The sequence below is a fragment of the Phocoena sinus genome, chromosome 6 (genome assembly GCF_008692025.1).
Source record: "Phocoena sinus isolate mPhoSin1 chromosome 6, mPhoSin1.pri, whole genome shotgun sequence".
Classification (NCBI taxonomy): domain Eukaryota; kingdom Metazoa; phylum Chordata; class Mammalia; order Artiodactyla; family Phocoenidae; genus Phocoena; species Phocoena sinus.
The window spans coordinates 5,378,436-5,391,958 of record NC_045768.1 but is presented as its reverse complement, the minus strand read 5'-3'; the positions used below and the strand labels follow the sequence as shown (position 1 = coordinate 5,391,958).

At 55.5% G+C, this 13,523-nt stretch overlaps 1 protein-coding gene across 1 annotated transcript in view; it reads left to right on the top strand.

The window, feature by feature from the left end:
* Positions 1–4,708: 4,708 nt before the first annotated feature.
* The window catches only part of LAMC3 (laminin subunit gamma 3), a 60,453-nt gene continuing 51,638 nt past the window's right edge, over positions 4,709–13,523 (top strand). The window contains exon 1 of the mRNA XM_032636317.1: positions 4,709–5,142. Within this exon, the coding sequence (XP_032492208.1) occupies positions 4,767–5,142 (376 nt within the window). The 5' untranslated portion in view covers positions 4,709–4,766. The remainder of the gene's footprint in view (positions 5,143–13,523) is intronic.

Genomic DNA, 13,523 nt, shown 5'->3' with positions numbered 1-13,523 from the left:
ATCACCATCATCACCATCACCATCATCACCATCATCACCACCATCATCACCATCACCATCATCATCATCACCACCACCATCACCATCACCATCACCATCATCACCATCATCACCATCACCATCATCATCACCATCATCACCATCACCACCATCACCACCACCACCATCATCATCACCATCACCACCATCATCACCATCACCATCATCACCACCATCATCATCACCATCACCACCATCACCATCACCACCATCACCATCATCATCACCATCACCACCATCATCACCATCACCATCATCACCACCATCATCATCACCATCAGCATCATCACCATCACCACCATCACCATCATCATCACCATCACCACCATCATCACCACCACCACCATCATCATCACCATCACCACCATCATCACCATCATCATCACCATCATCATCACCATCATCACCACCATCATCATCACCATCACCACCATCACCATCACCACCATCACCATCACCACCATAACCACCATCACCACCATCACCATCACCATCATCACCACCATCACCACCATCACCATCATCACCATCATCACCATCACCACCATCATCATCACCATCATCACCATCATCACCATCACCACCATCATCATCACCATCACCACCATCATCACCACCATTATCACCATCATCACCATCACCACCATCATCATCACCACCACCATCACCACCATCATCACCATCATCACCACCATCATCACCACCATCACCATCATCACCACCATCATCACCATCATCGTCAATCACACTTACATCCATTCGTTCACTATCCATCCATCCATCCATCCCTCCATCCATCCATCCATTCATTCAGATGCTCTCATTCTTCATGTACTTTTCATTCACTTACCATCCATTTAATATTCGTCATCCTTCATTCATTCACTAGGCATTCTGCAAGCACCCACCCGGGGGATGAGTCACACCCCTCCTGCCTACCCTCCAGGGGCCCCTAGTTGGGGGAGCGGTGCAGACAAATAAGAAAACCCACTGAGGAGCAGCTGGGCTCTGTGATCTACCCACAGGGTGGGCTCCATGGCCTTGTGTTCCTGGCTGGCCTGTGTTGTGGGTGACTTTGGCTGCGTGTGGGCAATGTCAGGCACAGCAGAGACATGTCTGTGTGGACTCGGCCGTGGGGTTTCCCCAGGGAGTGCCAGGCCCAAGGATTTCCATGCTGGACCCTGAGTGTCCAGAGGAAGTGGGAGGGGACCTAGCAGGGGCCAGAGGCTGGATCTAGGGCAGGAGCCTCTCACTGGGGAGCGGGTAGCCTGGACCCCTGGGAGAGGTTGGAGAAGGGAAGCTGCTCTCTGGCAGTCCCCACGTGGAGTCCAGCTCTTCATCAGGACATGTGGGGCTGGCCCTTGCCCACCCCACCAGCCCCAACCTGCTTCTTCCCAAACTCCCATATCCAGCCACCCTGGACTTCCTTCAGTTCTTCGGTTTTGTCTCCAAGCCTTTCACATGCTGTTTCCTCTTCTGGAATGCTCATCCCCATCTCCTTTACTGGCTATCTCCTCCTCTCTGGGTCTCAGCTGAGACCTCACCTCTTCCAGGAAGCCTTCCCTGACTTCTCCAGACTGGGGTAAGCACCTTCTCTTTACTCTCTCTTCCCCAGTGCTCTGATCACTCTGTGTTATAATCACCAGTTTCTTATTGGGACCCCCCCAAGTGCAGGGACAGTTTCACCAATTCATCACTCTGTCCCCTGTGCCCAGCCCAGGGCATGGCACACGGACTAAGTAAATGTCTGTCCAGCGAGTGAATGAATGATGAGTGGACAGCCTTTTTTTTTTTTTAGAAATTTATTTATTTTTGGCAGTGTTGGGTCTTTGTTCCTTCACGCGGGCTTTCTCTAGTTGCGGCAAGTGGGGGCTACTCTTTGTTGCAGTGTGTGGGCTTCTCATTGCAGTGGCTTCTCTTGTTTCACAGTACGGGCTCTAGGCATGCGGGCTTCAGCAGTTGTGGCATGTGGGCTCAGTAGTTGTGGCTCACGGGGTCTAGAGTGTAGGCTTAGTAGTTGTGGCGCACGGGCTTAGCTGCTCTGCAGCATGTGGGATCTTCCTGGACCAGGGATCGAAGCCATGTCCCCGGCATCGGCAGGCAGATTCTTAACCACTGCGCCACCAGGGAAGTCCCAACAGCCATTGTTACCTCCTTTGGAGCCCAGCCTCTGGCCCCTGCACCACCCACAAGGGGGTGCATCATTTATCCATCTGGGCCCCTTGGATTTGAAGGGCTATCCAGGGTTGACTCAATCCCAGGCCCAGGCCCTGCTCGGGCTGGGGACAGAGGAGGGTTGAGACACTTGCTGTACTGAGGGGTGGCATGTCCCAAGGCCAACCATGTCCCTGGGCCTGTCTGAACTTGTTAACTCCAGGGAGAAGATGTTCTCTGAGGGTGACAGCTGAGGGGTCCCTGTCAGCTCCCATCAGTGTGAGCCCTCCCTCTCCACCCTGCCTCTCATCCCATCTTTCAGGTCTCCACTGTGCTGTCACCTCTTCCAAGAAGCCTCCCCTGATTGCCCAAACTAAACTTAGCCCCTCATCCTGGCCCCTTAGTGTGGTGTGGTCCCCTCAAGAGCGATTGCTAGGAGCTGGGCAAGGTCAGGGAGCACCCGGCTGGAGCCTCTTAAAGGAGCCATCATCTCCGGCCCTGCTCCTGTAGGATCAGCCTTTGCCAGCCATGTGGTTCCTGCTTGTTCCCCAAACATTCCCTGAACTATGCCCAGCTCAGGTCCTGGGGACAGGGGGTGATGCACACAAGGTCCCTGCCCGCCAAGAACTCACGACCCACGGCAGCCGCAGATCCTCTACAGGACGAAGCCCCTGCTCATCACCATGGTGCCCAGCACCCCACGTCATCTGGCCTCTGCACCCTGCTCCAGCCTCACCCCCAGGACCAAGTCCCCACCCAGAGTTGCAAACACACAACAGGTTTGCCCTCCCCATTCAGACATCTGAGCCTTTGCACAAGCTGTGCCTCCTGCCTGAGATGCCCTTTCCCCTACTCATCCTTTACAACTTGGTCTATTTATCACCTCTTCTAGGAAGCACCCTCCACCTGCAGGCAGAACTAGCCACCCCACCCTCCCTACACCCCAAGCCCCCCATGCACCACCTTCCGTTACATCCTATCAGCCTCTTCATGGACATCAATAGATGTGGTGTCTCTCCCTCACTAGGGGGTGGGATGGGGGTGTCTAATTCAGCTCTGTGTCTCCAACACAGTGCAGGGTACACAGTGGGCAAGAGTACACGTTTGCTGAGGAACAAACGAATGGAAAACACGTGGCCACAATCCAGTCTTATGAAACAGGCAAGAACAAGCCTTGGAATGTCATCAGGCTGTTTCTTAGTGCCCTGTCTCCCTCTCCAGTCAGACCAAGGGCTCATAGAGAGCAGGATCCTGTCTTCATTGTAGTGATAACAGTTTATTGCCCACCCTCTCCACCCTCACCATGCTGAGCTCGGCACCAAGCACTTGGCAAGTGCTTAGGTGTTTGCAGCAGGAAGGACTGAATGCAGAGAGGTAAGTGCTCAGGGGATGGATGGAAAGACACTGGAAGTGCTGACATCTAGGACATTGCAGAACTGACCCACCTGGGAAGCTGCCACCACCTGAGGCTCTGGGAGCTCACTCTGTAACTGCAATCCAGGGGGCAGAAATACGAGTCAGGAGCTCACGGCTGCTGCTACCACCACACAAAGCCCTCTCGACCCCCACAGAGCTGGAGAATGGGAAGCACGCTGCTACAGAAAGCCTCCTCCTCTGTGACCTCACCTGCCACCAGAAAAAAATCACAGAAGGGCAGAGGATGGCCTCTGCCCACTTTTACGTTCCCAGTCTCAAGCAAGGACATCTGATGGGAAGGACCTAGCTGTAAAGGCTGCAGCTGAAAGATAGTCCTGAGCGTGTTTAGGACGTTTATTACTATTTTCCTTGGAGTTTTTCTGGGAAGGGCTGCTAAGTTTTATCAAGTGTTTTCTCTAGCATCTATTGATATGAGCATCTGGCTTTCTCCTTTGATTTATTAATTTTAATGAATGGAGCATATAAGGGGGCATGTCCTGCGGGTGGGGGGAGGGAAGGTCTTTCTCTGAGGTGATGTTTGTGATGAGACCAGGTATCCTCGGTCACAAATGTCAGCTTAGAATCTCTGCTTTGAGAGCAGAGAATAGCCAGCAGCAGAAGCACTTTTCAGAGTGAATGGAACAGTGGAAACTTAAGGATCTACCCCTAGGGTGACTTAATTGCTGGGAGGAGACGTGCAACGGGAAAGACCAGGTAAAGACCCTGATGCCCCCTTTTATTTCAGGACTTGAAAGGCACTAGTGAGCAGTTTCCATGTCATGAACGGCCATTGAAACCTCACAAGCACGGTAATGAACCTGCATCATTACCAATCCCTTTTTACAGACGAGGACACCGAGGGTCAAAGAGCCAGGGTCCCCCAGCAGAGCCAGGGCAAAGCAGCTGGGGCTGACTCCCAAGCCGAGCACTCCCGGGCACGGCCACCAGGGGGGGTGAGCGCCCAGGGACGGAGCGGTCGGGAGGTTGGGGGGCGCTGCCCGCCGTCTGTCCCTCCCTCCCGCCATGGGTCCCGCCCGCCGGGGGAGGCGCGTACTGGGGCCCCGCGCGCGGTCCGCGCCCACCGGAGCGGGAGACGAGGCGGGCGCGCGGAGCCGGGCGTGCTCGGCCGGACCGCAAGGGCGTCGGTGCCCTGGACGATGGCGGCGGTGGCTGCGCTCCTGCTGGGTCTGGCGCTCCTGACGCCGCGGGCGGCCGGCGCGGGCATGGGCGCGTGTTACGACGACGTGGGGCGCCCGCAGCGCTGCCTGCCCGTGTTCGAGAACGCGGCGTTCGGCCGGCTAGCCGAGGCCTCCCACACGTGCGGCCGCCCGCCCGAGGACTTCTGTCCGCACGTGGGCGCTCAGGGAGCCGGGGCGCAGTGCCAGCGCTGCGACGCCGCCGACCCCGAGCGCCACCACAACGCCTCCTACCTCACCGACTTCCACAGCCAGGACGACAGCACCTGGTGGCAGAGCCCGTCCATGGCCTTTGGGGTGCAGTACCCCACCTCGGTCAACATCACTCTCAACCTGGGTAAGCGCGGGCTCAGGGCACCGCCATCACCTCGTCCCCTGTGCCCACCATCGGGGGCTCGAGGCTGCGCGCCCTGGGTTAGCTGTAGGATCCAGATATGGGGGGCCTCAGGAAAGGGACCTGTGCCCCCCACTATCTGGAAGGATAGACTGATGAGTGTCTCTTGGGGCTGGGAGGGGTGGGAAGCCTCCTGGGAGCCCTTTACAGAGCAGCGGATCTGGGTGCGAGGACCATGCCCTGTAGTGATTGTCCATCCTAGACCCAGAGCTGTTGTGGGCAAAGAAGGGAGGTGACCCACCAGGGGGTGAACTAGTCGGCTCTCTGGGGCAGGGGCTCCTAATCTTGGGGCATCTGGTTGACTTCTGGGGTTCAGTGAATCCCCGAGGCTGTGTGCCGTCCCTGGGGGTGATCTTGGGGACAGAGCCAGTGTGTTCATCACCGAGAAGGTTGCCCTCAGGGCAGGAGCCAAGTTTCACCCGGCCGTTGGGTAACTGGACCGGATGGCATGGCCTCTCTGCTGTGCCCAAGCCTCTCCACCCAACCCCACGCCATGGTGCGAGAGCCCTTAGGTCCCCGGGAATCACGATCCCGAGTCTGGACCCAGCACTTCACTCACGGCACCTCCCCCATTTCAGGGAATGGGAATAACCACCTCCCCCCCGACCCCTGGCTCCGTAGCCCTTTCAGGGAGGGAGTGTTTCCATTGGTCCACACTCCGTTATCTGTGGGTTCAGAATCTCCCAAAGCTCTGAAAACTCAAAAGTATTTTTTTTTATATTTATTTATTTATTTGGCTGCGCTGAGTCTTAGCTTGTGGCACAAGGGCTCTTAGTTGAGGCATGCATGCTGGATCTAGTTCCCTGACCAGGGATCGAACCCAGGCCCCCCGCACTGGGAGCATGGAGTCTTAACCGCTGGACCAGTGGGGAAGCCCCTCAAAGTATTTTTATAACTCATTTCGGCTGCTAAACCTGACCTGAGGCTACTTATAGACCTTGTTGATCCTAGAGTGAATAGTCATACATTCTGTTCCTGAGATGTTTGAACATGGCTGTTAGCCCCAGACCCGGCTGGAGGTGTTAACACAATGCATGGCATAAGGACTGCATCATCTCTCTGAAGTCTGAAGAGTTCTGAATTCTAAACCACATCCGGAGCCAAACGGTTTCGATAAGGAATTATGGGAATGTATCCCTATTTTTCAGATGAGAAAATTGAGGTTCAGAGAGGTTAAGTCTTTTGCCCAAAGACACACAGCTGCTAAATGATACTGACATCCGTGTGTATCCAAGATCAGAGCATAAACTTCTTGACGTGAATTCCACCCATCAGTGGAGTTGGCTTTTCCTAGCTCTGGGTGACAGTGCCTTGGGGAGGGCTGGGGAATGGCACTGAAGTGGTAGGGGGGACACCGAGCCTTCTCAGAAAAGCAGGCTGGTACCCACTGCCACCCCAAGAAGCTCGGTTGCTCTGAGGCCTTGTTACCACCCATTGACCTGTCGGGCTCTCCAGGTGGGGCTTGTCGATGGGATGGGAGGGATGGGATGGGACGGGTCTCTCTACCCAGGCGTGCGACAGGAAACCAGTGGGGGGAGAGAGGTTGGGGGAGCTGGCTAGACTGGCCTGGCAGGACCCCAAGGCCACAGGGGAAGGAATCTGGGATAGGATGGGGTCTGTGGGAGACAGTTTGTTCCATGACAGAGGATGCGGGATTGGCTGATGTGTTGCTTGTGTGGGTGGAACCTGGATCAGATGAGGGGCTCAGGCCAGGCACAGACGAGGCAGGAGCGGGCGGGGGAGGGTCTACGTGTTTGGATTTGGGGCAGTTCCCGCTTACACTTGGTGTGTGCCAGGCCCTACGCCACACACACACACACACACCATCGTTCTTCCCATCGTGTTGTGTAACACCAGGCATGTGGGAGGGGCTCTGGAAGGGTCTGTACAGTGAATGAATGAAGGAGGCCCCCACCTCCTCCGTCCTGTGCCCCGGGCCCAGCTCGGGTCTCTCCTTTGTCTGCCTCAGGCCACAGAAGGGGCTTTACACTCAAGCCCAGCACAGCCACTCACTGGGCAGACGCCACCCCCTCCCCGTGCCTCGGTTTCCTCCCTGTGAAATGGGGTGAGAGTTGCCACCTCTCGGGCAGTGTGCAGGTCCTGTGAGCTCAGGTAGGCCAAGCGCTTACAGGAGCAGGGACAGTCCTTGTGTGTGACCAACAGGACTCTGCTGAGAGCGGCTCAGGCTGAGGTTCCCCTTGGGATGGCCTCTTCCAAAGGGATTGAGAAATGTTCTCCCAGCTGGCTCTCAAAAGACATCCTGACCCTGGTCCCATTTATGCAGGAGGGGTTCTGGGGATCCACAGCAGCCCCAGACAGACGTGGCCCACGTCTGGTTCCGTTCAAATTTGGTTTTCTCCACGCTGAGCCACAGGTCGCTTAATATCAGGGGAGGAAGAGTTCTGGGATCATCAGGGTATACCCGGTGGGGGCCGGGTGGGTCCTCAGTCAAGGTGGGCGGGAGCCTCTCCTAGCCCTCAGGCCGCCTCTGCTGGCTCTGCCCCCTCTCTCCTTGACCTCGTTGGAGGGAGGAGTGGGCAGCGGCTCTGGCCCCGGCCTCCTGGAGGGAGTGGGGTGAGGCCGGGGGAGGGGCAGGCGGCCGGTCAGCCCTGGATGGAGGTCGCTGCTTTCCCAGCCCCCTGCGAGCTCGCAGACATCTGTTCCAAATCCCTGAGTCCTGTCGCTAAGTTGAGCCTTCCTGTCTGGGATGAAAGGCAGCAGCGGGGTCTGGTGGCTCCCAGCCCTCCACGGAGGCCATGGGAAGTGAGCAGGCTGGAGCCTTGTAGTGGGTGTGTGGGAGGTGGATGGTCATCAGGGGTAACAGTATTCAGGGGGCCCTCACCACGTGCTAGGGACCCCACTAAGTCAGCACCCCATCCCGGCACCGTTTGTTCTTTTTCTTTGACCACGCCGTGCGGCATGTGGAATCTTAGTTCCGCGACCGGGGATTGAACCCGTGCCCCCTGCATTGGGAGCGTGGAGTCTTAACCACTGGACCACCAGGGAAGTCCCCGTTTGTTCTTTTATAGACAGGGAAACTGAGGCTGCGTTTGGGGATGATAAACGTCCAGGTTGTGCCTCAGCTTTCGGCTGGCCTCAGGGGAGTCTCCCTTCTTGCTTGTACACTTTCTTGGATTCCTGAGAAGCTACTGGAAAGACCATTAAGTCCCTGAGCAGGTGAGTTCTGAGCCCCTGAGCGAGGGGCAGGTTTCTCCAGCCTCAGATCCCGGCTGGGGGCTGCCCGTGTGCAGGGCCAGTTCTCCCTGCATCCCTTCGGCATCGGCTCCATCTTCATGGCGCCAGAAGACGAGCTGGGCCCCGGGAACGATGTGGATGAAGATTTATGCTCAGGGGACACACCCGGGGTGAGCGGGCCTCTCGGAGATGTGAAGGGTGGCGGGAGTTGACAAAAGAGTGGAGGGCATCCCAGGTCAAGGGGAGCCAGCAAGCCGCTCTGTGTGTTCTTGGACCTGCACGGCCTGGATGGCCAGAGCGGAGGGGACAAGAGGACAGCGGGGCCTGGCCCAGTGGGAGCTGGACGTCAGAAGGACCTGCCGGCCCCGGTGGAGCCCGACGCCGGCTGGGTCTCCTGAGCTTTGACTCCACTGCGTCTTCCTGTCGAGTGGGCGGCCGTGTTTGCATTGGACGAGGCCAGTGCCGGGGCGCCAAGTCCTCCTTCCTTCTCCCTGGGGGTTCTGGCTGGAATGCCGGGCCCCAGTCAGGTCAGGGGTCAAGGCAGCGGCCCTGATTAGCCTCTACCGCAGAAGCAGCCCCCCATGGCCCTGGGCCCAGCTGGCCCTGGCTGGCCTCGCCCCCATCTGGGCTCAGGATGGACCCAGCAGTTGCAGGAGTGGGAAGTCCCAAAGCCCAGGAAGGATGCAGGCAGCCTCCAGATGTCCCCTCCCTCCCCTCCCGCTCTGGCTGCACCAGCTGCGCTTCAGCAGGGCTGAGGATGGGTCGAGACTGCCTCTGTCCTCCTGGTCTTTGCCTTTGCTGTTGCATCTGCCCGGCAAAGCTTCCTGTTCCCGCCTTCTCCTGGATAACCCGTATCTCATTCATAAACAGAACAGCCTAGTGCCTACTGCGTGCCAGTCCCTGTACCAAGCCCTGGGGATGCAACAGCGGACAGGCCGCTATCTGCCCCACTAGGCTTTGAGGTCACCTCCTACAGGAAGCCCTCAGCCCCCAGGATTGGGCAGAGAGCCTGCCTGTATGCTCTGGCAGCCCCTCACCCTTCCCCCGTCACAGTCTAGATCCTAGGCGTGAGGTTTTTGTTTGTTTGTGTCCATCACTGGCTCCAGGCTTCAGAGGGAATGCCTGTTTTCACAGCTGCACCCCAGCGCCCAGTGCAGGGCCCCCTGCACAGTGGTGCTGTTGGTTGGGTGGATGGATGGAATGACAGCATTTAGTCATACGTGTGCCGGGGACTGTGGTAAGTGCTTTGCAGGCATTTACTCACGAAGCCCTTTTATTGTGATGCCCATTTTGCAAATGGGGAAATGGAGTCACTGTGTTCAAGACACTTGCCCATTTCACTGGAGGGAGGTTAGGTCTTTTGCCCAAGGCAACAGAGCTGCTAGGCAGTGGAGCGGGGATGTGAACCCCAGCACATCATGGCTACACTGTATTTCCTCCCTGGAAACAAGGAATGAGTGGATGAACGCATGAATGAATAACTCCCCAGCCTTCCAGATCCATCCCAGACTCTTAAGCTGTGGCTCCGCCCTTCCTCCTGGCCCTGCCCCGCACCTGGGCACCCCAGGGCTCCAGCCGCTTCACCTGCCTCCCTTCCCCTGCTCTCTCTCATCTCCCCGCCAGCTGTGCCCTCTCCCCATCTCATGCCCCTGGCTTTGCCTGTTGGGATCATGGTCGACATTTGGGGCTCCACCTGCACCTCCAGCCCAGTCTCCCACCTGAGCCCTTGACCAGGTCATTCAAGCATCCTCCTGAAAGCCGACCGTTGAATGTCACACATGGGCCCCAAACTTAGGGTCCAAAAGTAAAGGTGCACCGTGTAACCCATATCCATAGCAGCATTATTCACGATAACTGAAGAGTGGAAGCAACCCAAGTGTCCGCTGATGAACGAATAAGCCAAGTGTGGCACAGCCATACAATGGAATATTTTTCAGCCTTAAAAAGGAAGGAGATTCTGACACGTGCTGCTACGTGGATGAACCGCGAAGACATTATGCTCAGTGAGATAAGCCAGACACAGGACAAACACTCTATGATTCCACTCATATGAGTCCCTAAACGAGTCACATTCATAGAGACAGAAGGCAGAATGGTGGTTGCCAGGGGCTGGGGGAGGAAAGAAGGGGAAGTGAGTGTTTAATGGGTATGGAGTTTCAGTTTGGGAAGATGAAAAAGTTCTGAAGATGGATGGTGGCCGTGGTTGCACAACAGTGAGTGTGCTTAATACCAGTGATCCATGTGCTTAAAAATGATTAAGATGGTAAATTTTATGTTATATATATATATTTAAAGTTAAAAAGTAAAGGCATCCTTCTTCCTTCCCCCTCATCTCTCCATGCACCAAAGCAAGGAACTCAGGAATCCGCTGCAGTTCTTCCCTCCTCATCCTTTGATTTCAGCATTCGCCAGATCACTAGATCATTCTCTAGAATGTTCCTTGTCTTTGCCTTCCTCTCCATCGTTCCCACTCAGCCCCTCATCTGTTCCCTGATTGATTGCAATGGTCTTAAATGCCCTGACACCTCTCTTTGCAGACTTGTAGTTTGTACGTTTCAGTCATGGCTGCATTCAGACTGGACCTCAGAATCCTTCTTAACACAAAGCCCTAGGCAATAATCAATCAGACGAAATCTGTTCACTCTCCCCAGGTTAGACAATAGGCTTGACAATCTTGATATCCATATTTGGGGTTTAGACTCTTGGCCCAAAGTTGAGGGAACTGTCGTGGGCCTAGCTCTGATTCAGCCAGGCTCTCACGGTGTCTGGCACTGTGGTCACAGGGATTCCCCAGCTCTTCACAGGGATTCAGCGAGCCCCAAATTGCCAAGAGCTAGGATGGGAGAGGAAGACGAGAACAGTGGATGGCCAGATGCTAGGGCGGAGGAGCCCTGCTGTGATGCCTCCTGCAGGCTGGGAGCAGCTCTCCCCACCTGGTTCTCATGCCCACAGTGGGCAGGGCAGCCTCGCCCACGCATTTCCGCTCAGCTCCCCACCCTGTCCCCTCCAGCCCCATCCCCAGGCCACTGCTCCCCAGATGGCTCCAATTAAAGGGCTTTGTTTTGTTTCCATTTTCCCAAAATAAGCCTCTCCTTCGGAGCTCGTTCTGCTCGGTCAGTGCCGGATGTGGGCCAGCCTGCTTTTATGGCCGCCCTGGTGTCATTCCTGTTGGGCTTTACGTCCCAGCTGGCTGGAGAGGACATGGCTTGGTGTTCCTGGTGCTGGCTTGGGCGACCTCTGCAGTTTTCATGGGCACTGGCACCTCCTTCCTGGGCAGCCCTTTCTCTCTGAGCATTGAATGGAGGGGTGGCTGGTTCGACAACCTGGGGTCAGACAAGCCTGAAGTTGAGCAGAGACTCAGCTGTTTTCTGCGTGACCTTGTGCGAGACCCTTTCTCCTGCCTGAACCTCGGGTTCCTTGTTAGTAAGATGTGCACGGTTATGGAACTGTTTGGGGGTCTCTGAGATAGAGTGTGCATAGAGCACTTAACAAGGTGCCTGGCACATAGTAGGTGCTCACTAAATGCTGGCTGTTGTTCAACAGACTCATTCGGGGGGTCGTGATTGGCAGAACCCTGTGACAGCCTCGGTCATGTTGTCAGGCCTGCCTGTCTCAACTTGTTCACTGGATTGTAACCTCCTTAAAGGTACAAATCATGCTTCATCTGGCAAGCATTTATGGAGCACCTACTGTGTACCTGGCATTGTGCTCAGCTCTGAGGATTCACTGCCCCGTCCCAAGGAGGGCACAGACTAGTGGGAGGGATGAGCAGGTCTTTACAGAACAGGGTGAAGAGGCTCAGGGCAGCTGGGGAGCACCAGTGAGGCACCCAAACCCACAGCTCCAGGGATGAGTAGCCATCAGGGAAGGCGGGAGAAAGGTGTTCCACGCAGGACTCAGGCTGGGGCAATTGATCAGTCTGCTAAACCAGTGGGATGAGCAGGGATGCACGGAAGCCAGCCAGGTGAGGAGCGGAGGGAACAGCGTTCCAGGCAGAGGGAACAGCCTATTGGGTGGCTGGGAGTTGAGATCCGTGTGGTCCCAAGCAGTATCACTCCGCAGTTAACAGGTGGGGATGACGTTTTGGCCCAGATTTTTTGATGGGAGCACACCTGTCTCAATCACCCTGAAGCTTCATTGGCCCCTGGAGCTTGCAAGGGTCTGGGTTGAGGCTGCAAATTTAATTCTTGTCACTGTTCAGAAGATCTCAGGGCCAGTTCCTTCCCCAGCCTTCGGGTTGCCTTTGGCAGAAACCTTTTTCATCGCAAAGCAGGGATTAAGTTGCTTTCTTAGCCCTTCTAATTAACTCTTGGCCCTTCTGTTAACTCTTGTAACAGAAAGTCCCTGCCGCGCCTCTGTGACGTACCTGCATCTTCTCGCACCTGCCTTGGCAAGGAAAGGGAAAAGCCGCGATGTTTCCTAGTGTGCGGTGTTGCTTATTTGCATGAAATCCCGGTGGCTGCCTTTTTCCAATCACGCTTCTAGCTGCCAGCTACCTTTTAAGTGGCTCCAGGTTCCCCTCCTGAGAGGTGTCTGGCTGCTAGATGTTTACAGAGGAATCTGGGCCTGTGGACCCACGGCGACCTCCACACAACATCCTTTCGTGAACGCGCACCTGGGGCAAGTCCTCACCTGGTTCCGAGGTCTGACTCCTGCTCAGAACAGAAGCGGCCGCCCCAGACACCGGCTCCGTTGGCAACACATGCTTTCTTTGAAGGAGCTTGGAGTGACAGTGCCAGGCTGTGCTGTAATGTAACTTTGAAAAACATCTTAAAACAGAACATGGCAAGGCGGTTGCTTTTTAAATTTTTTTTTAATTTGTGTTTTCTCCAGTTTTTAAATTAGAACAAACTTCATGAGAAAAAATTGGGAAAATGTAGAACACTTGAAAAGGGAAGAAAAGTCGCTGAGTCCTCTGCCCTGAGGACAGCCATGCTCATGCATTCGATGTCTTTCTTTTCTGCTTGTTCTTTAGGGATTTTTAAATATCATCTGACGATTCTAAACGTAAGGTCGTTTGTCTTTTTTTTTTTCATTCAACATTTTCACTTTCCCATGTAATATAAACTCACTGTCAGCTGTTTCCGTGGTTGCAATCACCCTGTGAGTTTATCCCTACAATTTATTGA